At 38.3% G+C, this 26,497-nt stretch overlaps 1 protein-coding gene across 1 annotated transcript in view; it reads left to right on the forward strand.

The window, feature by feature from the left end:
• rtn4r (reticulon 4 receptor) overlaps window positions 1-13,883 on the forward strand; it is a 42,103-nt gene extending 28,220 nt beyond the window's left edge. The window contains exon 2 of the mRNA XM_066689765.1: window positions 11,768-13,883. Within this exon, the coding sequence (XP_066545862.1) occupies window positions 11,768-13,185 (1,418 nt within the window). The 3' untranslated portion in view covers window positions 13,186-13,883. The remainder of the gene's footprint in view (window positions 1-11,767) is intronic.
• Window positions 13,884-26,497: the final 12,614 nt, after the last annotated feature.

Raw genomic sequence — 26,497 nt, forward strand, 5'->3', positions numbered from 1 at the left:
GCACAGCTGGCACTTTCCCTGCCTATATTATGCCCTCCATCCAAACATTGAGGTACATGAACTGGCTGCAGGAATTGAAATTGCTATTAATGGTCAGTTCCCTCCAGGGTGTTAGGATCTTTGGCTTCATTAAGACGTAAAGCACCGGAAAGCCGCCCCGAACTAGTAGAACAGACTTAATCGCAGGACATCTCATTTCAAAACATTAGCTAAGCCTCTGGGGGGACTCTTTATTTTCGAATCTCTGAATTAAAATGGGAAGGGCATCCGTGAGAGGTTTCCACTTCGTCAATTACAGGTTTGACTCCTGTGTTCCTGTTAGCATTAGGTAATGTGTGACTGTTTGCTACTTGAACTGTAATTTTCTCAATGCAATCATCTCACCGGCTATAAATGCTTCAGGTTTGAATCACGGCTCTTGTTATAATCAGTTCTGTTGTAATCAAGAACATTAACATTGTGTGTGTTTTTATGTCAGTCTCTCTTAGCAGTCTGAATACTGATAACCGAGGGGAGTTATGGTTAAATTGAATAACAATAAACCATATATCAGCAGTCTAATGTTAATGTCACTTCTGGGTTTCATAACAATAAGTCATGTCTTTATGAGTTTCTGCACTTGTTAAAAGAGGTAAAATGACCATCATATGTCTGGTTTGTCTTTTGGACCATACTGATGTGGATATTAAATGCATCTGTTGTAATCTATCATTCATGCTTTGAGAGAGTGCTCTCACCATCTCTTATAGTTGATTAATCTTGAGCGTTTTCAATGCTGTCCATGTTTTATGCTAGTTTACTATGCTTCAAGCAAGGCTGACTATGAGATTAAGTCTGTGAAATCAAGCGTGCCACGTGAAGCTTGTAAGTGAAAGGTGTTCTGGAGTAGCTGGCGATGTGGAGATTGCATTGCTCCTTATCTCTATGTTAGTAAACCATCTATCTAAAACTTGAGGAGCTCCCAACCCATCTGTCTAGCATGCAGTCAAGAATACACGACTCCTTATCCCAAGGAATTATTTGTTATCCTGTGCTCCAAAAGGCTTAAGATGAGCATGCTTCCAAGGAGTTGTTCTGCAGTCTTTGACAGCGTACACATTTGCTTAGGAATTCAAATCTAATGGATTTGCCATCATGCAATTAAAAGCTATGAATGCTTTCTAGATGGTGGGCATCTTTCTTTCAAAGCTAGACCCACAGACATTAAATATCATTGCTTTAAACATCTGTTGTGAGCCCACTGCATTGCAGGCTTTTCAAAAATTAATAACCAGTTCTAACCAGCTGCTGTGCTGGCTGGGGAATAGAAGCATTCTTTCAAGAAAGCAGCATCTTTTGTTCAAAACACGACCGTCTGAATTGAACGTTTCGTGAAAGGAGCACATATAGTGGTAGCCTTGGCGTGCATCCACTGGTAATTTAAAAGAGGAATTCAAACCCGAAAGGATGTTTCTTGTGTTTCTAGTGCACAGCGTTGACGCCAATCAATCGGTTGTTTTACAGGCGGTCTTTTCGTGGTTGTTCAAAGTACTTTAGCATTGGTGCGGGGGTTTGTCAGGACTGGAGTCACTAATTGAAAGGTGCGAGGAGGCAATCTTGTCAGGAGAGCGAGGTTGATAGGGATTAATGGTGGCCATCTTAGATTATGAATAAGAAATTGAATTTCTGCGGAATGGAAGTTTAGGATGAATTCTGGTACCGGGGTATCGCAGCGCAGTTTCTGTTATAGCCAGGGAAAGTGTTTGGCAGGTAGGCAGGCCATTGTTGTCACTCTGCATCCGGTTTCAGTTTCACGAGTCTTGTAAACGTTAAAGAGAGTATATGTCAAACAGAAAGGTATCCCATGGCAGGACAACCGATAGAATTTCTAGGTTTGGATTCAAAGCGTATTTGAATAATTTATAATTAGTAGCAGTTTATTCAATCCTCTGCACTCTCCAAAACTGGTATAATAATTCTACATGTAAAGGTACATACTGTAAACTGTATTTATTTAAAAATTTGATATCTATGACAACCATGTAAAACCAAATGACAACCAAATACGGCAAATTGTATGGACATACTGCAAAGGTCTGAAATGTATTCAAGGATGTTATAAGCACAGTCCTTTTCCCTATAAAGATGAAATTTTCATTTTCCCAACTGTATTTGCGAGATGCTCTGTGGTGGATATCGAATGAACATACTTACACCGATGCGGAAACTGTTTACCAAACTAATTTCCTAAAGATCATTGGAAAGTTGTTTTATTTCAAAACCAGCCTTTTCCCATTAGAATATATTTGGTCACAGTATCAATTTACTCCATATTGCAGTCAAAGACAAAATTGTATTTTTTCCACTAGAATATAACTAAGCAAAATAAGTAATTTGCAATGTAATAGCGGGAATTGCATTCTTATATTCATTTAAAAGAAACATATTGCAATGGAAGAACAATGTAATGAATTAAACATATTCCTTAAACTAAAAACTAAGTTGTAAAACAATTTAAATCCAGATGAACCTTGGTCCTTGCTTTGTTAAAATGAACACTTCTGTCACTCATCAAATGATAGGATGTTATCCAAGAACTTATTAAAAACAGTAGTTTGGCCTTCGGATTACAGTGATGGTTGTGCATTGTCACCCATCACCCATGCACACGAATGGGTATCTTTCTATTGAATGTCTCTAAGTGCTTCTTTTAAGGTATAGATGTTTCACTTGGCCTGTCAGCTGTCTGACTAGCTATTATTCTTGTTTGCGCTCTTTTTCTGAAAGTCCCATCTATAAGAACAGTAAATACATATACCGTAAGTGTTAGCTTTTATCTTATTTTGGGGGATCTCCTAATCTGGATGAAATGACATTATCTGAAATAAATACATAATGTCATTACATATATACAGTCAAGACAGGTTTCCCACCAATTAAGTTCACTTTCTTAAAATATTTACCGAATTATCATGTTGATTCCACTGTAAACTATCCCATTAAGCCAGTAGAGTTGATTTTGAAATCACTGGTTACAAGTCATCCTTATGTGTCATAAATGAGCATATTCTGTTGGTAACGAGGCATCATATTTAATTAGTCCGCACAATAACACTGCAGTGTAGTCACTTGTCCCTGCACTTTTTCTGACTGTTCCTGCTTTATTTTCAAGTTACCCATGTGAGACAGGCATATCACTCAAAACATTGTGTAGGAATCCATTCAGACTGAACACAGTATCTACGCAATGGTTGAGTATGAATAAGAACCAGCATTTATTGTTCACGTTGTTCAGAACATAAACAAGTAATTAAAGCACAGACTAGTGCAGATCTGGGTCTTTAGCAGAGACCATTGCTTTGTGGTTGCCAATCAAGCCCAGCCCTAGTTACGGACACATTCATCTCAGCGTTTTATCTGCTTTCAATCACTGCGCAACTGAAAGGAAAACACAATCTGGTGCCGTTTCACACAGAACTGACTCACACAAAAACTCGCATGTAATTCATCAAAGTAATGTTTGATTTGCCTAAAATAATTAGATTACAGCAGCCTTATTAAAATGGTAAATGGAGAGAAGAACAAAAGATGTACGACATTTGTTTAATCTTGTGCTAGGTAGCACAAGTAAGGCAGAGGTGTGCAAATTGCACATTTACATACAGAGCAGCCATTATTATCCAGCTGACGCAGGAAACAATCCTCAGAATTATGTCAAGTCACTTTGAGATTAATTTCTTTGTTATTTCAAACTACCTTTACCATCATTAGTGTGAACAGACTTTTCAGACCTCTTCCAATTTTTCCCTGTATGAAATGATCATCACTGACACATCGTTATACATCAGTTATATTACTGACACATCGTTGTACATCAGTTATATCTCTGACAATCGTTATACAAGAGTTATTCTATGCTCGTCTGTTCTGGATTCCATTCTCTCTCACATATGCATAAAGATGTGAAGAATCCACAGAGGATAAAGGGAGGTTATTAATGTAGATAAAAAAGAGGAGCATGTATTTTCAAGCTCTAGAGCAACATGCACTCACATTTTAACTTACTTAACACAAAAAAAGAGGTGTAAGTGTTTTCCAAGTCATTTATTTTTGATGCATTTGAGTCTTTGAGTTCCACCACTGAGAAAACATTGTTCCTTGCCAAAAAAGCTTGTTTTCCCTTCGTTCTCTGTGCAGTGCGTGGGGACACGACTACTGGTTTGTCATAATTCAATCTCAGTGGATGAGAGACCAGTTTGCAACTTTGTCAGCCATAGTACAAACCTGTTACACAAGAGTGAAATCAGCCGTTAAATTCAGTTTTCTGCCGTCTTATCATCTTAACTTACTTTTTCCGACAATTAAATTCTCAAATATATTCTCATAAAAGTAGTGTAAAGTATATTTAATTGAATTAAAATGTACTTCGTATAATTTGCAGTGGTAGGACATTTTTCAAATGTATTTCATTTGTTCATATACCAGTAAGGCACAAAATACAAAATATGAAATGGACATTTTATAAATGCTTCTGCAACAGATTAATTATACGGGCTCCATCTACAATACAACAGGCTAGGGACTTCTTCAAAAGTGAACAAATGCCTGTGGTTTTAATCGCCCTTACCAACAGCAAGATTCACAGCTGGCACATTTATCAGGGGAAAGCTCTCACACCAGGACAAAATTAATTAGATGGAAGAAGAGACATATTGTTCAGTCAAACTTACAGAAGAACTACAGGCAAAACATACAGTCCAGTGATGTCAAACAGAACAGCATCACTTAAATGGTTGCATCAGTTCAACAGACATCTGAAAAATTTGAATTCAGAAATGTACACTTAAAGGCATGTGACTGTATGATCCATTCATTCCATGGCTGCTCATGTATTATCCTGAATAAACTGGAATTAATTCCCGATCTTCTATTTAAAACCATAGGGGAATAATACGATGAACAGAAGATAGGCTAAAAGACAGTGCCACCCCCTTATTTAGTTGCAGTTGAAATTGCCTGGCAGCCACTCTTACCACCTTCAACGTGCGGTTCCTTATGTATGTGCCTTCTCCAGCTTACTTTCCTTGGCTGGGTAATTTCTATGACCTGTGGTATAAATAAAGCTGATCTGAAGGCTATGCTCTTGTAAAGTTGTGAATTTGCACTCTTTTTGTCACTCACTTTACTGGTTTCTTCAGTTATTTATGAGCCATCTGTTCGCCGAGGCACAGTGTCAGATGGGAGGCAGACAGAATCTGATCCCTCCACAGCTCATTTGCTAATTGTCTCCTCGTCTGTATGCAAGACATTTTTCCTTTCTACCATATCAACGGGCTCGGTGTTCCTTTTTTTCTTTATCTGTAATGGTCGGTCTTTCATTTAATTGACTGCTTAATTGATAAGATATGTGCATACATTTGTGTCACTGCTGACTCTCAAAAACCTAAACACAGCCAAGACTTTCTACATTTCTACATTGTTTTAAATACCTGTACTCTCGTATATGAGTCATTCTGTATATACAAATGAACTATAAATTAGAATCGCATATACAGATTGTGTCCACAGGGATTAGTTGTTCTGAAAAGCAGCAAAACTGGTAAGAGCCCATTTCCTACAGTATATGTATTTATAAAAGACCGGTGTGGAATTTAGAGCAGCATTTGAATGTTGAACTTGAGGCGAAGAGAACAAATTGTATTTGGCATGTCTCTTCTGAAAAGGTGTGTGGGTGTACTTGTACGGGTTTGGAGCAAGATGGGAGGGTTAGGGAGTAGGAAGTTCAAGGGGTGTACACTAAAGATACCTAGGTGCAGTGTGTGGGGGGGTATAATTTAGAATTTGTGAAGCAGGAGATGCCATTCATACTTCCGACCCCCGATTCACGTTGAAGTTACAAACAACAGAATGTGCAATTCTCTTTTTTAGGTCACCTATAAATAACACTTTTTGAGAAATTGGTATTAAAAGATGCATTTGACTTAATATGTAAATGTGTAATAACCATGTATCTGAAAAAGCTGTACACGGCGTCCAGAGAAATGTATTCATATGCCTGGTATATTTCATTTTGTGTATCAGTGTTTTAACACAACAGGGTGTAATTACATGGGTAAACTGACAATTAAGATCAATATATTTTGTGGCATTGCATTCACATCTTTTGCTCTCTTGCCATTTAAAATGCTTTGTTTAAATTCACTATGAGCAATGTGGTCTAAATACAATTCATACGGGCCTTGAGTTTGTAGATGATTCGGTCTTAGGGGACAACAACAACAACCCACCCCGTTTCCGAGAGAGACACACTGTCCTAAATTCTCAGCCCCATTAAATAATGCGCAACAGAGTAATGCACTTTGGAGGAGAACAGAGCCTCTGAAGCCGCGGCGCCCGGCGTGTAGCAGGTCCTTTCAAATCAATGGCTTCACTGAGATGCTGAAATGGAAAAGTACAGGTTCACTAAACACTTCAGAGCTTATCCTTTTATGCAGTGGAGTAAATTTCACTGGAAGCGAGAGACAGGCTGAAGTAAATCGGAAGAGGCCTCTATCTTATGGAAAACGACAGGGAAAATGGAGGTGAAGTAATGCTTCCATTTCTATATACTTCAACAAACCTCAGCTGAGATGGATACGTGTGATTCTGTGCATGTTAGGGCTGTTGCATATTGCCAAGCCAATTTAATTACATATTACAGATACATTCAGGATCTTAACATACATATATATATATATATATATATATATATATATATATATATATATATATATATATATATATATACACACATGAAACGTGTGTGTGATTGTTGAAGCATGCAGCTAGGATAATCAGTACAGTACTCCTCAAGGTTCAGGAGTTTCATTGATACTGTATCGTATGTAATGCTCTGACAAATAAATGAGTTGATATGATAAAGAAATGAAAACAGATAAAAAATAAAACAGAATGAGAGAGAATTAAAGCTCACCTAAGCATGACAGTAAACGCTCATTATCTGGTTTGCTGCTGAAACCCGATCCTTCCTAAGGGAGTTTTTAAATTTTTTCTAGGGTTGAGCATGAAAGGTTAAATCGAAACACAGATAGATGTGTGTTAGTTTGCCGACGTGTTTTTTTTTTTTTTTTTGGGGGGGGGAACAAAAATCAATTCAGCAAATAATAACGGTGCAACATTGTTTGTGGAAAGCTTATAACAGCGGCATTGGGGAAGAGGCAGTAGTTGTATGAACTGACAAAAAAACTAAGTAAATTAAAAAAAAAAAGTTGGAGAATGAGCCAGGCAGATTAAAAATGGGTTTATCCACCACCTCACTAGAGAAAAACAGCCAAAACTTGGTTCAGGAACAGCATCGGCTTTGCGGATCATGTGGGGAAATCAGGTTCCATAAACAAAACGAGAGCATATGGAGAAAGCAGTGTGAGGATAGTCATGTTTCGACCCTGGGATGACTCCCAGACATGCCATCCTGCATTAATTAGACCGGGACCCTTAGGAAGCACTTAACTGGCTTCTACATTCACAGCGGATGGGGTGAGAAAGCATACTGGAGATGGATTTTACTCAATGTGGAGAATGTGGAGGAGGTCAAACAAAGACTGCGCGGGCTGAGCCAAGTGCCCATCAGGATCAATGCGTAGCTATGGCAGAATGATGTAGGTACACTCATTGTTATTACAAGGAAATTATGCTAATTGTTATTACAATGTTATTACACCAAGCACGGATGTCTAAAGGTGAAACGTCAGAGCTTGACATGTATTCAGTTGCCTAACATCAACGTTCTCTCTCTCAAGGCACAGTAAAGATATTTGTATCTATCTGCAGTGGTCCAAACCCTGCCAGTTTTACACATCTATATATGAGCTCCTCCAAAGTGAAAGATGCAGGGAACATGTTAGGAAGGCATATTATCACACCAAGCAAGTGTTGGATGTTTAACTAGCAACAGTGCCAGCCTTATATAATTTGAGTTTGGGGGGAAAAACTGATGGGAGGTATTACAGTTGCCACTAAATGTGTTCATCTGGAAATCTGATGATGTTGTTCGCTCCTCCAATTTCTCCTTTGGGTTGAGTTTCATAAAAGGCCATCCTTGCCAACATAAAAAAAATGAAAATGTCAGCTTACTAATGCTTAGTGAAAAATGAGAAATGGTATCCCATCTCTGTTCAGCCGGATTGAGAGCTGAAAAAATACGCAGCAGAAGCTTACGCTGGTTATCACAGGGTTGGGCTCTCTCGGTTGGAGGATGTTTCCCTTCTCAGAGAGGTGTTGGGCCTTGAGAGTGGTGAGCTGATGAATTAAGGAGACTCTCACGGTGTTGGCAGTCAAGCTGGGTATATTTATCCACGGGAATACAAGGCTATGCGTAGTGCCTCATCAGTTGAAGGTCTTCTAAGTATTTATAGCGAGCGTACAAACTGCGACATGATTGTAGAACACACACACGCCATCTGTACCGACACTGGTCTTCTCATACCATTAACGGAGTAAAGTGTCATGTCAAACATCTGTCACAGCTTCCGTTGCGGTCCCACTAACCCCTCTCTCGAGTGAACTGTGCGTGCTGTCGAGGCTGTCAATGGAAAGGTAGACGAGGCATTTGACAGAAAATAATACTCATTGAAAAGCTTTAAAACCACAATATTTTTTAGCTGAAGTCATGGCAATCTCTAAATTGATTGAATAGTTAAAATGAATGCCTTTTCTGCTTGTTTTGTGCATTTTCCTTATGCATTCAACCCTTTATCTGCATCTGTTCGATGTTCGATCTTGGCAGTTTGCAAGACAGCTAGATAGACAGGGGGTACACACAATCTATTGTTTAATTAAGTTGTACAAGTAGATATGTATAAACCACCAGACTGACGAAGCAACATCCTAGGAATAAAATGCGAAACATTCACAAACTATTTCTGGCAGCGGTTGCACAACACGTAGAATTAATTTAATGTCAAACTGAAGCCACTTTTTACTGCATTAATTACTCAACTGATTTATGATACTCCAGGTCTCCTTAAATAGAGCTCTTACGTCCTTTATCTTGATTTAAACCTTCAAAAAAAAGAAAAGGATGAACCTCAAGGTATTCGGCCCTGGGAACCAAAAAAAAAGAGAGAGAGATGTATCATCCCTCTGGATTATCCACAGTAAATCCAGTTAGATTTTTATTTCTTATTTCATTATTTCTTTATATGCAACAGAGGTATAGGGGTTGAAAGGGTGTGGGGTTGTGAAGTGCATCCTGCAATTTTCTTTTGTAAAATAATAACGAAAATAAATGACAACAACATATTCAGGCATCAAGGGATATACATATACAGGACTGGCTGCTATTCCTCATTTCTCTGTATAAGGCCCCCTGATCTGGTGACTGTTCCCTGACTTTTCCGGCTTTATAGAAAACAAAAACAATGGCCAATCTGCAAGTCAATGAATGTCACTCTGTCAAGGATTTGTCTGGCTTGATAATCAGAGTTTCTTTGACTACACGAATGCCCTTTGCGTGAAAGCTTCCACTCAGAAATGTTTGCCATGAAAATGTGTGTTCATAGGAAACTAAGACTGTGTCTTTGCTGTATCAACTCACTTCATTCCTGTTGCAACACATTTTATGATTGTGCTCTGTATTTTTGTATTGTTGTGGACTGGTTTAGGGAAATATACATTTGCAGGTAAATAGATTTGCTTTTCGAGTAATTGGAGAAAAATAACTAGTATCTCTGTCTGACAAATAGGCAAAATAATATCTTAATATACATCTATATCTTAGTATGGAGCTGCATCTCCTTTGCATTACCATTCTGTTGTGCTAAACAATTATAGCTATGCTACAACTGTACATCTCCCTTGAGCTGTGTATCTAAACCCCCCTGGATCTACACTATACTCTCCTGAAGCATAACATCCAACTTATCTCATACGATAGGCTAAATGTCAATCCCTAGCATTATGTATGTGTGATTATTTCAATTTGCTCTAATAACTCGGCTGATTTTGCCCTGGAAACCCACCCATGTTTAATTTAACAGGCATCCCGTAGAGCTTTCTCTCATCTACTGCTGTACACCTACATCAGCAGTGAAGAGAAATGACTCCCTGGGCATCATGGGTAGTTTGGCCTCCTTAAAAGGCAGACTGTACCACTACAGAGAGAGACGCTACAGTGCATTTTACAAATCATCAAACTGCCCAAATAACAGCTATAATCTTGCATTCATATCAGCTAACCGTCACAAAGATTTTAAGGAAAAAAGATGGAAGCTGCAGACTTTTTGTATCTTTTCCAATTAATAAGCATTTCTAAAAGTGTTATCGAATGGGAACAGGAGATATTTTTAAACATCCTTTCCTGCAATTCCCATTGCAGCACACCCAGAGCTCTGTAAAATCACACACAGCACAACTCTCTTCCTCAGTTATTTAACAAGCATATGTTAACACTGTTTGGTTACTTTTTCGCACAAACCACAACACAACCTTAAAGGTGGTAATTAAACTTTTGCAGAAATTAAATAAAAATAAAATGTGATAATTTCCTTCAGGCGTTTTCTTCCCCCTTTATTTTAATTATGTTTCCAGTTCTAAGAAGAAGCCATTGCAAAAGAAGTGAACTATTGTTTTTGCTTTTTTTTTTCTCCAACTTTCTGCTGTTTTTACAAGTCTATGAAAATTATTTTAAAAAACTAAATAAATTTGTCCCAAAATAAGTTACCAATGCAGTCTTCACATATATAATAATGGTTTTTATTTTAAAACATTTATTTAGCAAGCTAAGTCAAATGAAAACAGATTCTCATTTTCATTAACCCAATGGCTAATGCTGGGGTCACACTACATGATTTCTACAATCCGACCTGATTTTGTGAACAGTGGGCAGCTCACACTTAACGACTATTTTGCACCGAATTTGTGTCTTTTGCGTCGTGAAGGAGCACACACTACCCGATCGCTTAAGTACAGGAGACACACACTAAATGACTGATCTGAAATCCTTGTCGTGGTGATCTGTGTCACAGCCTCCAAATCTCGCAGAAACACGTGTGATCCAGACAGCGAGAAAGTAAACAAACACGGACGTGGACATTTACAGGTCACGTTTGTGTAGCGCAGATCTGCGCTGCTCCACCAATGGGGTCAGTGGATTTCTGTAGATCTGTGCACAACTGCGGAAAGAACGCGACCACAAGCCACTGTTGTTGTTTGTGTTCGTCTGTGTGGACAAACACAAAAAGCGTATAGTATTTTAAAATAACGTGCCCCAAAACAACCATTGGTAGTTTTTAATAAATACGTATGAAAATCTTATTCTCCTGTCATGTTTATTCTTCCTGTTTCTTTTCTCTTCTTCAGTCAGCTCAGCTCTCATTGGCTGCTGGTCATGTCACTCTCCATGATCGGTGGCGATCGAGTCGTAAATATTAAACATGTTTAATAAAATCGTAGCGGCTCCGAATAGCTTACGATCGGATCGGAGGGCAATCGATCGCATCACAGCCCGTCTCACACTACACGACCATCGGCGGCGGGGACGATCAGTGACGATTTGTCGTGAGGGCCAAATCGGGCTCAAATCAGGCTTGAAATCATGTAGTGTGACCCCTTGTGAACGTTTACAATATAACAAGAGTCCTCATCTAAATAATTTCCATTTCAGGTGCAATAATATTTCACCCAAAATGGCAGCTAAGCATTTGAAATCCAATGGTAGGCAGGATTGTTGGTGTGGTTTTAGCACTGCGGTTCAACTCTGATCTAGTCTTCTCTTTCCTTTCTTTTCCAGGAAGCAGACTCTTATTCTTGGTGCTATGGCTGAACTCCATACCCCAGGTTGAGTGCTGTCCAGGGGTCTGTGTGTGTTACAGTGAGCCCAGGACCACGGTGGCATGCCAACAGCAGGGACTGTCCTCAATCCCAACAGAGATACCCATTCGCAGCCAACGGATATTCCTCCAGAATAACAAGTTGACGGTGGTGAAGTCGACCAGCTTCAGCTCTTGCCACAACCTGACTGTGCTTTGGCTCTACTCCAACAACATCAGCCACATTGAGGCTGGCGCATTTTACGGGCTGGAGAGGCTAGAGCAGCTGGACATTGGAGACAACAGCAACATGAGGATTATCAGCCCCACTGCCTTCCGAGGCCTGTCAAGACTGCACACCTTGCACTTGCATAGGTGCGGCTTGTCTGATTTGCCCGTTGGGGTTTTCCGAGGACTGTTTTCCCTACAATACCTGTATCTCCAGGACAACAACTTGTTAACTCTGCATGATGACACTTTCCTAGACTTGGCCAACCTGACCTATCTCTTTCTCCACAGCAACAAAATCAAAACGGTGTCGGAGAACATGTTGCGTGGTATGATCAATCTGGACCGCCTACTGTTACATCAGAACCGGGTGTCCTTTGTGCACCGGAGGGCTTTCCACGACTTGGGGAAGTTGACAACCTTTTACTTGTTCAATAACAATTTGACTGTGCTCACGGGGGAAACTATGGACCCCTTGGTGTCACTACAGTACCTCCGTCTCAACGGGAACCAATGGATCTGTGACTGCAGGGCCCGGTCTTTATGGGATTGGTTTAAGCGATTTAAAGGCTCAAGCTCTGAGCTGGAGTGCCATGTTCCATCGAATCTGGCTGGCAAAGATCTCAAGAGGTTGAAGGCCAGTGACCTTGAAGGCTGCACAGATTATTCGCAGCAAGTCCGAACCAGCATCTTTAGCACCAAGACCCGATCGGGAAAGCTGCCCACGACCGAGACACCGTTAACAGATGGCACTCCTAGGTGCTGCCAGCAAGAGAGTGACAAATCCTCCATTATATCCAGCAAGGGCCTCCCAGATCCCTCTTCTTACAACAGTCGACAGATCACAAACAACCCACTCAAGGACAAAGAAAACATCTCCAAGACCAAGTTCCTGGAAGTAGACCCCACCAAGAATGGCACTCATAACATACAGAGACAGAAAGACGACCCTGCTAGAACCTTCTCTGATACTCTGGACGCGCCTTTGGGGAAATTGAAACCAGACTTCATTGACAATATGGAACCTTCAACAGCGCCCTCAAAGAAGAGAAAGAAGTGCTCAAAAAAGCCCAAACCAGATGCCCAGTGTCTCAAAGGCAATGGTTCCACATCTCGGGCACTGAACCTTCTCTTCCTGCCCGCTATCTGGTTCTCTTTAACGATCTGCTAGGACTTGAGAAGCAGCTCTCGTATTTTCTTGCTGATGACAATTTCATAGAACCTGCAGTGACCTCCACAAACTGATAGAGAGAGAATCAAAAGGGACATACTGTAGATCCTAAGAAAAACTAAAAATCAAAAAGAAGCTTTGTTCGACAAAACAAAACGACAAAACAAAACATAAAACTGGATGCCTTTATAGAATACATCAAATCTAATGTATATAATTAATTGGTGCCCAAATTGTTTCTGTTCTATGTACTGTGTCTGAACTGCACTTCTAAAAAGCCCCTCTTCCCTTCCCTTTCAAGGCTTATGCTGCAAAGACAGTGACATGACAGACTATTGATGACAAAGCAAATGGAAAAGGGAACGCATAGATGCTTATTAAACCAAGAATGTGTCCGGGTTTTGAGAACTGCTTAAACCTGAAGACAAGACAGAAATTATTTTTATTTTTGTTTGCAAAAAGTGATGCATTTGTTCAATGCTGTTTTTTTGGTTCTTCTGTTTATAAATATTACAGTTCAAGAAAAAGATGTTTATTCTCTTTCTCTCTTTTTTTTCTGTCACACCGTGGTTACGGGTAGCATTTGCTAAAGAATGCTGTCTATTTGTTCACTGAGATTGCAGTATATATAGATATGCATTTTATTTTACTTGTGTACAAGTATAAATATATTATAAATAAAGTCTTCTTTTCTTAGAGCCGGCATAGTATGGACTGTTTTTTTTTAAAGGGGGGGAAAAGTAATACAAAGGCTATTTGTATTTTAAAATGCACATTGTGTAATATAGCTATGAATTGGAACTTCATTAAGGTTCACTACTAACACAGACCACAATATGAATACATCATGTTATATTGACATCAACCTAATAAAGGTTTTTCATGGTATCATGGTTTTCCTCTAAGTTGTATATAGCATCCATTGATTTTTGTCCTAGACAGACATGGTAATACCATAATGGTAAATATTCTTATAGGCTACTAGAAGCTAATGGTATACTTTTTCAGGTAAATGGATTAAAGCATGCCAAAGCCCTAGGCAAAGGACAATGACAGCAAGATACCTTTAAAATATAGAGGAAACCCACAGTACAAGTGCTATGTTCTTCTGGTAAATCATGTGACATTTATGTAATGGCATCAATCGAATAATTTAAAGTACCATACACTCATTTCAGTACTATAGCTACAGGAACAAAAAATCCAAAGGTAGGCTGACATTACGTCTTCTATATCTTTTGAATAAAAAATATATAATAATCTTATTATCTGCTTTAACTGTGCTGTGTTTCGGGTGGTTGTGTGTGGTAGGTTCTTAAATAACATTTTGCCAGGTTAACTGGGTCACCCAGGAAAAACAGCCTCAGAAACTCATCCTCAAAGCGGATTGTCAGGGAGAGTCTGAAGGGGAGAAACATTATTCCGCTGAAGAAGCTTTCTGGGAAACTGAAGCTTTTTCTTTGTGTTTTCCCAAAGACATTTTTTTTTAGGTTTCAGAAACCATATATATACATATGGAAAATACATTTGAATGTCTGTTGTTGTTAATTATTTACTTTACTTTTTATTTATTTAAATTATTACTTGTGAAAACTCTCTACACAAAAATAAAGATTTTTGCACTGATTGTTGGTAAATATTCCAAAACAGTGTTTCCAAAGCTTGGGGACACAGTTTGTGTCAGTTTGAAGTATTTTCTTCTCAAGTGTCCTTTGAACTTCAATTAAACCATTTTAATGTAAGCATTGCTCAATTAGACTCAAATAACCATTTTCTAAGCTCTAAAAGCTCTAAAGTTCTGACACATTGAACGGGTTAGAAATGTTTGTTATCCTGAAGCTTGAATCTGACTTTCCCCTCATGTGAGTTTGTTTAAATTAGTAAGTGTCTGGGCCAATGCAAAGCCAAGTCCTTGTTATGTTTAATACAGTGCAATTCCTCTCTGTGTCTCTTCATCAACAACTGGTAACCTATTTTGAGTTTTTTAGAAAGCTATGGGAGTGCTTGTTAAGGACTGAATAGCGTTCTGTTTAATAAATGTTTTACAAGTAAGCCCCACAAGATGCTGAGGGAGTGCAGAGAACTGACCTGGTTAAAATATGGAACTAGACAGAGGCACAGAGAAAACACATCTGGCTACTAAATAAGCAAACAAAAATAAATAGGACATGAAAGCAAGCAGTGGACTAACAGGGCGATTTTATTATGCACTACCCCTTTAAGAAGTCAAATTTGTAATACAAAGTTAGGAACCAATAAATATAATTACATTAATAATATACCACAGTCTGTATATCATAACTTGTCAAGTTTATTAGAGTGAATTGTATTACCATGCATATTTGTTTCTCTAGTCGTGAGGTAAAGATCTCTTTCTTCATTTCCAAGATAATCAAATGGCAATTCTGAGATAAACTACTTTAATAACAAATTATAACAAACATATTTCAGGATATAACAGCCTGCATTGAACCACTCCAGACCTTAAATCGTCATGTGGATAAAATTCTATGGCTACAATGAAGATGTAATTTAGTGAAATAATCCTCTAATTTATATTAACTGAACTTTAATACTATGCTTATTTGAAATGATTACAGATCAATCGCAAAACAAACGATCAACTTCCAGAAAAATAAATAAATATTTCTAATGTTGCTACACATTAAACTGCTGGATATAAATGACGGCGATTTGGAGGGAATGTCTCATTTCTCTTCATTATCTTGCAGTATATCATTATCATATCATTATGCCGTGAACCATGAACCATAGACCAATGAGGGCCAAAAGGGACACAGATATAAATCAATGCAAGCCTGGATCTACCATGGATATTCAAGGTCAATCAACAGATAAAAATCCATCCATTATACTCAATTATATCTCACTTGTATGTAATTCACACCACATTGAATGTTATTCATTTGTAGAATTAAAGATAATGAGAGAGAGGTATTTTGGAATGCTAATTAAAATGACTGGCAAAATAAGAAAAAGAAAACTCACAGAGATCAGGTATATGGAGGTATAACTGAATGGTCATATTTCTTTCCCCTCAGAGGTTGTTGGACATACAAATATTATTCAGGAACATTAGGGGACAATTCTCAATCTTTCATTCGAATTTTTTAGCATTAAACAATCTCAGACAAGTTCATAACTCCAGTCCTGGGGAATTGTCAGTGATGCAGCTTTTTGATCCAACAAACTCCTAATAATTTATTTGGAAGTCTACACTGCTTCAGACATTGTATAAAACACTCACTCTTCTCATTTTAACTGAAAATCTAGGACAGTGAGGGGTTTCCTATGCAATTTAAAGCCATGTCCATTTTTAAACTAATTTATTTGATGCTGCTAGGATCAAAAACATGACCTCTGGGGATGCTGCCTCTCAGCTATTTCTGACCATCAAAAATAAGTGCTGTAAATAAAGTATGAGACTGCATGGAACCACAGGGATTAAACCTACAAAAACACACACACAACTCCAAGTAGGATTGCATCTGAAAGTAACGTTAACACTGAACAAACCCGACAAACTACCCACTAATCCTCTTTAGGATCTCTAGTCTATATATATATATATATATATATATATATACACTCACCTAAAAGATTATTAGGAACACCTGTTCAATTTCTCATTAATGCAATTATCTAACCAACCAATCACATGGCAGTTGCTTCAATGCATTTAGGGGTGTGGTCCTGGTCAAGACAATCTCCTGAACTCCAAACTGAATGTCTGAATGGGAAAGAAAGGTGATTTAAGCAATTTTGAGCATGGCATGGTTGTTGGTGCCAGACGGGCCGGTCTGAGTATTTCACAATCTGCTCAGTTACTGGGATTTTCACGCACAACCATTTCTAGGGTTTACAAAGAATGGTGTGAAAAGGGAAAAACATCCAGTATGCGGCAGTCCTGTGGGCGAAAATGCCTTGTTGATGCTAGAGGTCAGAGGAGAATGGGCCGACTGATTCAAGCTGATAGAAGAGCAACTTTGACTGAAATAACCACTCGTTACAACCGAGGTATGCAGCAAAGCATTTGTGAAGCCACAACACGTACAACCTTGAGGCGGATGGGCTACAACAGCAGAAGACCCCACCGGGTACCACTCATCTCCACTACAAATAGGAAAAAGAGGCTACAATTTGCACAAGCTCACCAAAATTGGACAGTTGAAAACTGGAAAAATGTTGCCTGGTCTGATGAGTCTCGATTTCTGTTGAGACATTCAGATGGTAGAGTCAGAATTTGGCGTAAACAGAATGAGAACATGGATCCAACATGCCTTGTTACCACTGTGCAGGCTGGTGGTGGTGGTGTAATGGTGTGGGGGATGTTTTCTTGGCACACTTTAGGCCCCTTAGTGCCAATTGGGCATCGTTTAAATGCCACGGCCTACCTGAGCATTGTTTCTGATCATGTCCATCCCTTTATGACCACCATGTACCCATCCTCTGATGGCTACTTCCAGCAGGATAATGCACCATGTCACAAAGGTCGAATCATTTCAAATTGGTTCCTTGAACATGACAATGAGTTCACTGTACTAAACTGGCCCCCACAGTCACCAGATCTCAACCCAATAGAGCATCTTTGGGATGTGGTGGAACGGGAGCTTCGTGCCCTGGATGTGCATCCCACAAATCTCCATCAACTGCAAGATGCTATCCTATCAATATGGGCCAACATTTCTAAAGAATGCTTTCAGCACCTTGTTGAATCAATGCCACGTAGAATCAAGGCAGTTCTGAAGGCGAAAGGGGGTCAAACACAGTATTAGTATGGTGTTCCTAATAATCCTTTAGGTGAGTGTATATATATATATATATATATATATATATCTCAAATGGAGTTGATATGAATCTATTGGCTTATTATTTATTTTAACGTTGTGGAAACTGTGTTAGAGCTGAAAGCAAAATAGACAAACAAAAAGTACTGGAAGGCGATTGCAGCCTAACAAACATTGAAAAAGTGCATGGTTAATTATGCACCTGATGTTCTTTGGGTTTCTGCCAAACTTGGCTTTTTCAAAATCTTTGAGCAATCACAGCCTAGAGTCTTGATCTACTGAGAGATGAAACCGATCCTTTAATTAGTATGAAAAATTCAAGACTCAAAAAACAAAACAAAACAAGAAAAAAACATATTAGTGGGCTTTTTTTTAACAGCATATTAATATTACTATTAACATTGGTAACACTTTACAATAAGTCTCCTAGTTACAGTGTATTTCCATAGTAGTTATTATGCTTTATTACAATGTACTTAATGTGTAAAAAGTGGGCCATGCCTCGTATAGCTACAGTTAGCCTCCCAGTGGGTATCCTTACCAGATAATTGTGTACTTACATTTACCATTAATCATTATTACACATTAAGTACAGTGTAATAATGCATAATTACACTGTTCTTATGAGTAACTACAGATGTAGCTAGATGAATGAAATATAATGAAGTAATATATAGACTGAAAACCAAATTGTATGAGATTTTCAACCACGAAGTAAATCAATGAATACAAAAAAAAAAAAAAAGGAAATTCTTCAGCGGGATTTCTATTTTGACCTCAAGATAAACTCCCTCTGAAGGATAAAGACAAGTAAGTTTACCCTCCTCCCCCACCCATACATCTCCTACTGTTACATTTTTGGTCATTATAAATCTATTTCTGGCTGTTCATGAGCAGCGGTACCTGCTGATTGAACAACCTTCCTGTTTAATGAGAAACTGCCAGTCTAGGTTGCTGTATAACCTCTGGTCAGTATTAATAAATGGAAGAGACACACAACACTTCCCTCCAGCCAATTAGAAAAAAAATAAACCTCTTAGGGTACTGGGACCCAATATGAGCTTTCATTCAAGTCATTCTACTCAAAAGTTGCATGATTTGCTCTGGAATACTTCAGCGGGAAATTAAAAGATTAAGAAGTAGAAGTGGAAGTATAAAGTGGCTGTGCCTTACAAGGGAAAAATACAATACAGCACAAAAGAGATAAAGGAGTAAACATCAGAGTGTCAAGTAGAATGCATCGTCTCTCTCCACATGCTAATTAAACAGTTTGACATTTATCTTTTCATTGTCCACAACCTGAAGAGATTGGAACATGGTACCTCACAAGGACAAGGATCAATGAGTTGTAAGCATGCAATCAAACGTGCTAGAAGGGCCCCTCTTCTCATTTGTAACCTTTCTTATGTTCTTCAATCCACTGCAATCGCTTTCAAGATCTGAGCTCACCACTGTCCAGCTGCAGGTGAAACGCCAGCTCCAGGTCCACCCAGCGCATCAGGCATGAGCTTTGAAATCCGATATGAAACGTGAATCCTAATTGTATCACTACGTTTCATTTTAGTACGCAATTCAGTCTTAAGTCGGCCTAGAAAATGTTGCACAATGCTGGTATAAAGCTTTAGATCTCCAGAAACAGAGACAGGTAATGAAACATTAACCTGTGTTGCTTCTCAACAATGTGCAATTAATTTCAACAGATGGCCACGCCGCCACAAAATATTAATTATCTCAAAATTAAAGGCCAAATTCTTAGTCAAATCCCTGGCTTTCCGCTTTCAGTTACTTACGCTTATCCCCCTGGCTACTGGCTAGCCGAACAATGACACGCTCCTGGACTAGATGTTCCATGTGAACCTGGCGTCTTTTCAAAGTATGTGCAATGCCAATGCATCTGTGTATCCTTTGACGGTATAATAAATAATCCCGACGCCAAAGGCAACTGTTAAACAATGCAAGGAAGTGTTCCGGCCTTGTTTCAACAGTGCTTGCCGACTGTGCTACCTTTGTGATTTGAAAGGAGAAATATTTTCCCCTCACTCGATGTTTGCCAAGTAAATAAATATAATCAATTCAGCTGTCACCAACCATAAAGCAGTATTTGGTATTTGTTCAACTACAATCCCCCCCCACCCCTTTGTTTATCCATAACACAGTTCAAATAATACATATGCGGACTGCTAGATTAAGTAGTGTAAGAAATGCACACAATCTTGAGTAAAATTCAGGTTCGACGGATACTGGATTACAGAATATGGGCTTGTTTTTCCCTTTGACATTGCCCTACAGAATAAAAACTTTTTAAATTAAATCTGAATAATCCTATAACATCAAAAGATTATACCAGGGGTGGGTAGGGGTGGCTCTGGTGAGAGGGAGCATGTTTCCTCTTGTATAATTGACAGATTTGACAGGTTTTTGTATGACATATTGTGATTCTCAATTCATCGCACATTAAGTACTTGTGAGAAAAGCTAATTATGCAAGTGTCAAGATCAATGTCCTGTTGCAGTATAATGTTGTCCACGGAGAAGCAAGATAACAAGTAAACCATTTTTTAATGCACATGAAAGTTTATGCAGCAGCAGGTTCATAATTAAAGTCTAATACATGTAGTTAACAATGGCTCATACTAAGAAAATAGATAGATAGAGCAGATGTGCAGACACTGTCTGTTCTTTTTATATATATATTTTTTTATTGCATGAATATTTCAGCCATTTCCTGTCAGTTTTTAGTCAGTACAATGCCTAAGGGAATGCATTTGCACTAGGTGCCTAAGGCATCTGACAGACGCCTAAGAAGAGACAGAGAATGCAGTACTAATAAAATGTAAAATGCTCTGTATTATGAAATATTACCCTTTTAAATAACAATATCCAAAACAGAATTTCTGAACATTCCTGGGGAATATCCTTTTGTTATTATAATTTTAATTTTATTTTTTTAAGTTGTTTCAAATGTAACCTTACTAGGAATTGCCACCGGTTAGCATTGTCATATTTTGTTTCTGACGGTCCCACATGGACCAAGAAACACACTGTGAAATGGTAACAATAATAACAATAACAGTAACAATATTATTGTTATTATTATTAATACCAGTAATTAAACTGAAAGGTCTGTGATCTTGTTGTTCAAGATACACAATCAATATGACTTATTTCTACTGATAATTTGAACAAAACACGTTTAAGGCTAATTATATCTTTCCATTTCTCTTTTGTCGTTAGTTTCTTTTTTGTCTGACTGTGGGTACCAGATATGCCACAGTATAGAGAATTTACGGTCCAGTCAAGCCAGAGCACACTTGGCTGTCAAAAGAAAAACATTGGCTGGCAAACATGGAGTCCGTTCTCAGATTGAAGAGAGGGCGGACAACAATCTTGTGTTTTCAGTGCAAGGTGAGGGAGGGATTAAATCACAGGGCTGTAACGATTAATCTAATTTAATGTTGTAGTTTGTTTTTTGCACCGACCAATACAGTTGTCACTATATTGATCTAGCAAACAAACAAATACAGCCAATAAATGGTTGTCATCTCACAGACTGACCCTTTCCACCCAAAGGACATTCTAGTGAATGTTTTCAAGCTGCTGGTAATTGGGGTCAACTCTACTGATCTACACTTGGCTTCCCACTGAAGCTAATCAGTAGGAGTTGACATGATAGACAAGAAAGCTAGTCCGGGAACACACTGTGCTCCTTCCAGAGCTACAGAAGGAGGCCAATTCTGTTTTCCCGTGGGTCTTCTGTTAAAGATAGTGTGCAGGAGCTGAAACCATTAGTAACCACTCTTCACTTAGTTAAAGGTCCCGGCTGATCATGGTTTAAATGCAATCAAGTGCTTCCAAAACTACTGGACGATTTTTTACATTCTCCCTACAAGTTAATTATCCTTTCATCTTGGTGATAAATGAGGCAATATAATTCTCAGTGCTTCCTTTTAAAACTGCTCACAAGGTACATGTATGAGCTATTTGGAGAAAGAAAAAAGCACCAAAGCATTTCATCGGAATATATAAATATACATAAAAACACACAATACACTCAACGCTATGTGAACAATGTGAACAATGAGCTTGTTCCACTCATTATAGGAACCAAGTTTTTAAATCCATGCTTACATAATTTGATTAAATGCATAATATGGACTTGTTGAGAACATGTTCACTGTTTCTTCAGTGCATCTACGGAATGCAATGGTACATTATAATTACAAGCTGAGGATGCTTTTCACTTTATAATTACATAGATAATGTCTTCAGAAAAGCCTAAAGGTTTAATTTTCTTCCAGCTTTCTTATAATTAAGAGATGTAATGACTCCCTCAATCATTTCAATTTCAATATTTTGTAGACACTTTAACTTATCAGATAGAGCAAAAGATGAGGCGTGAAAACTAATCAGCCAGCAAAAGGGGAAAATCAAGCAATCTTTTAATGAATCGATTTAAACACTAGTATGAAAGGTGAAAGCGAGACAAACGCGAACTGTCCGTGTCTTATTGACATTTTTTAAAACTTTAAATTGCTCATTATTTGCTAGTTATGAAACATTGATAAATGGGTGCAATTTTCTTTTTTTTCTTTCTCTTTTTTAATTTAGATAAACTCGACCAAAGGAACTCAAGTTTTGACAAATGTTGCTACATATGAAAAGATTAAATAAACGTTCAGGGGGAATGCAAAAGATGAATTACATCAATATCCTGGCAGGATTGCATGTTTTACCTCAAGTAAATCGATTGATATGCACACAAATCCAATCAATAAATACATCATATTGCAGTAGATGGGGTTTATTCTTGGTTAATTACTTCTTTCCCCAATTAGTGCATTGCTGTTGTGCACAGTCACTGGGATACCACATATTTTCACTTTAAACTTGGTTTCTTGGATAGTTTTACATTCACTTTTATTCAAGATGCTCTCCTTCTAATTATGCAAAGGTGTTAGCTTTAATTAATCTCATGGGATGAAGTTGTAAAACTTAGAAGTTGTAAAATGTATTATATTTTGAATTGCTATGTTTTATGTAAATTGAATTTGTAATGATTGAAGCCTTTATTGAACTGTATTTTTGCACTTTGTTTTGCACTTATGTTGTAAATCGCCCTGGACAAGGATATACTGTTAATCATTTTTACACATTAAGTACATGTTAACAAATCCATTATTACACTGTGAGTAACTAACATGTAGTTACTGAATACAGTGAGGGAAAAAATAATTTGATCCTCTGCTGAATTTGTACGTTTGCCCACTGACAAAGAAATGATCAGTCTATAATTTTAATGGTAGGTGTATTTTAACAGTGAGAGACAGAATAACAACCAAAAAATCCAGAAAAACGCATTTAAAAAAAATTATAAATTGATTTGCATGTTAATGAGGGAAATAAGTATTTGACCCCTTCGACTTAGTACTTGGTGGCAAAACCCTTGTTGGCAATCACAGAGGTCAGACGTTTCTTGTAGTTGGCCACCAGGTTTGCACACATCTCAGGAGGGATTTTGTCCCACTTCTCTTTGCAGATCCTCTCCAAGTCATTAAGGTTTTGAGGCTGACATTTGGCAACTCGAACCTTCAGCTCCCTCCACAGATTTTCTATGGGATTAAGGTCTGGAGACTGGCTAGGCTTCTTCTTGAGCCACTCCTTTGTTGCCTTGGCTGTGTGGTTTGTGTCATTGTCATGCTGGAATACCCATCCACGACCCATTTTCAATGCCCTGGCTGAGGGAAGGAGGTTCTCACCCAAGATTTGATGGTACATGGCCCCGTCCATCGTCCCTTTGATGCGGTGCAGTTGTCCTGTCCCCTTAGCAGAGAAACACCCCCAAAGCATAATGTTTCCACCTCCATGTTTGACGGTGGGGATGGTGTTCTTGGGGTCATTCCTCCTCCTCCAAACACGGCGAGTTGAGTTGATGCCAAAGAGCTCGATTTTCGTCTCATCTGACCACAACACTTTCATCCAGTTCTCCTCTGAATCATTCAGATGTTCATTGGCAAACTTCAGACGGGCCTGTACATGTCAGGGGGACCTTGCGGGCGCTGCAGGATTTCAGTTCTTCACGGCATAGTGTGTTACCAATTGTTTTCTTGGTTCTATGGTCCCAGCTGCCTTGAGATCATTAACAAGATCCTCCCGTGTAGTTCTGGGCTGATTCCTCACCGTTCTCATGATCATTGAAACTCCATGAGGTGAGATCTTGCATGGAGCCCCAGACCAAGGGAGACTGACAGTTATTTTGTGTTTCTTCCATTTGCGAATAATCGCACCAACTGTTGTCACCTTCTCACCAAGCGGCTTGGCGATGGTCTTGTAGCCCATTCCAGCCTTGTGTAGGTCTACAATCTTGTCCCTGACATCCTTGGACAGCTCTTTGGTCTTGGCCATGGTGGAAAGTTTGGAATCTGATTGATTGATTGCATCTGTGGACAGGTGTCTTTTATACAGGTAACGAGCTGAGATTAGGAGCACTCCCTTTAAGATTTTTTTGTTGTTATTCTGTCTCTCACTGTTAAAATACACCTACCATTAAAATTATAGACTGATCATTTCTTTGTCAGTGGGCAAACGTACAAAATCAGCAGGGGATCAAATTTTTTCCCCTCACTGTAAATACTATGTTAATAAACTGTAATTTTAGAGACCTATTGTAAAGTGTTACCATTAACTTTAAGGAAAAAATTTAATAAAAGAGACATTAGACAAGTCCACCTAATGAAAGCAAACGCTGAAACAAATTATTTTACTTTCCATCCAGCAGTTCTGAAAAGTATAGTATTTCCATGTGATTCATCCTGTTGAGTTTTTAAACTTGTACGTCCAATGCAATCACTTTCAAGATGAGGAAGAAGCTCTAGCATCGACTACATGACCTCACAGTTCGGAAAAACCCATTTCTTTAGCAGCTCAGAATGATACTCGACAGACAGCAGCCCCGAGGACACATCCCTTTCAAAGAAGCAAGCTAATGCTGACATCTGGAAAGGGACTGTATTGGACTTACAATTGTACAAACAAAAAGTTGTGATGTAAAAATGTACAGTTTGTTTTGGAAGCTTGCTATTTCCCCTCTAAGCATTGGAATATGATCCCACTGAAATGCAGGGCCACTTTTCTTTGACAACTAAGGCTTTTCAAATGGATTAACCTTTTCTCCTTCTATTTTGCTGTTTATTTTATTTTCACTTAAGAATAAATTGCCAGGGATAAGAATAAGTGTAATGTTTTCCAGAGCGTTGCACTGCACTCTTTCATTTTTTTGAAATATTGCTTTTAAAGGACAGGCTTTTGAAATACACTCCAATCTTAGGGGAAGCTAGATTGTTCCCTCATCAATGCTTGTGCAGCAATCAGGCTTACTGGATGACAGCCGTTGTCACAACGAACTTCATTCCGCATGCTACCAAAACTGACAATTTCCATGATTTTTTTTTGTGTGTTTAAATTATTCATGACATTACACTTTTTTCCTCACAATACACAAAAACAAAGGGAGAAAAAGTCAAATCGAACACACAGAATACATTTCTTGAGGATTGTTTCTTCAAAATGATATTTTAAATATGAAGATATCCAGGGGCAGATTAGTTGAATACACCACAGTCTGAAATCATGCTCGTTCTTACTAAAGTATTAAAATGTTTATAATGGTAAATATTCTAACCAAAATATAACTCACAATCCAACTAAATGCAAGACCTTGTTATGCCCATCCTTATACCTAGTTAAAGCCCTAATCTTAAATTAAGCCTAGGTATTTACCTTAATTTAAGTAAGTAGAAACATAACCATAACCCTAACAGAAGCTTAAATCCCCACTAAAATCTACTATCCAATCTAACCTCCACCTGAAACCTAAATAACCACAATAAAACGGCCATATTACATTTCAAACTGCAATAGATTAAACTACTGATGAGTTAATATAAAATACGTCTAATTCGCCGTAAAATAAAAATTGAAGTCACTCCTCCGAATAATTATTCTGTCTCCAGCAGTGACCAATAGATTCATTCATTCCAGGAAGGTGCAGGACAATTTCTGGTGCTTTAGCAGCCCTAGTTATGAATGTATTAAAACATGTATTCTGAGTGCTAATGGACAGCAAAATGCTGTTGTACACAGATTACACACATAAAACATGAACTGTCATGGTAAATAATTGAACAAAGTCTTGCTCTTGTTTCTTAGCTGATTATTTAATTTTTCTAATATTGCAGTTCATTATCTGCCAGTTTTGCATTAGAAGTAAACCCCCGTGGATCCCCAGAGCTCGTAAGTATGTATGCACTGTATCGTCAGTTATGTTTCATCTAAAACTTTAACCCTGCCACGGTCAAGGTGATTTATGGTGATGAGGAAGAGCAGACATCCTGGTATTGAAAGCAGGCAGTACAAAGCCCACACTGAAAATTATTCATCTTACAAGGTCAGCATCCATTTCTGTTTTGCTTACATTAACAGGCAACTGTAGAGTTTTATTTTTTTTGT

The sequence above is a fragment of the Amia ocellicauda genome, chromosome 17, assembly GCF_036373705.1.
Source record: "Amia ocellicauda isolate fAmiCal2 chromosome 17, fAmiCal2.hap1, whole genome shotgun sequence".
Lineage (NCBI taxonomy): Eukaryota > Metazoa > Chordata > Actinopteri > Amiiformes > Amiidae > Amia > Amia ocellicauda.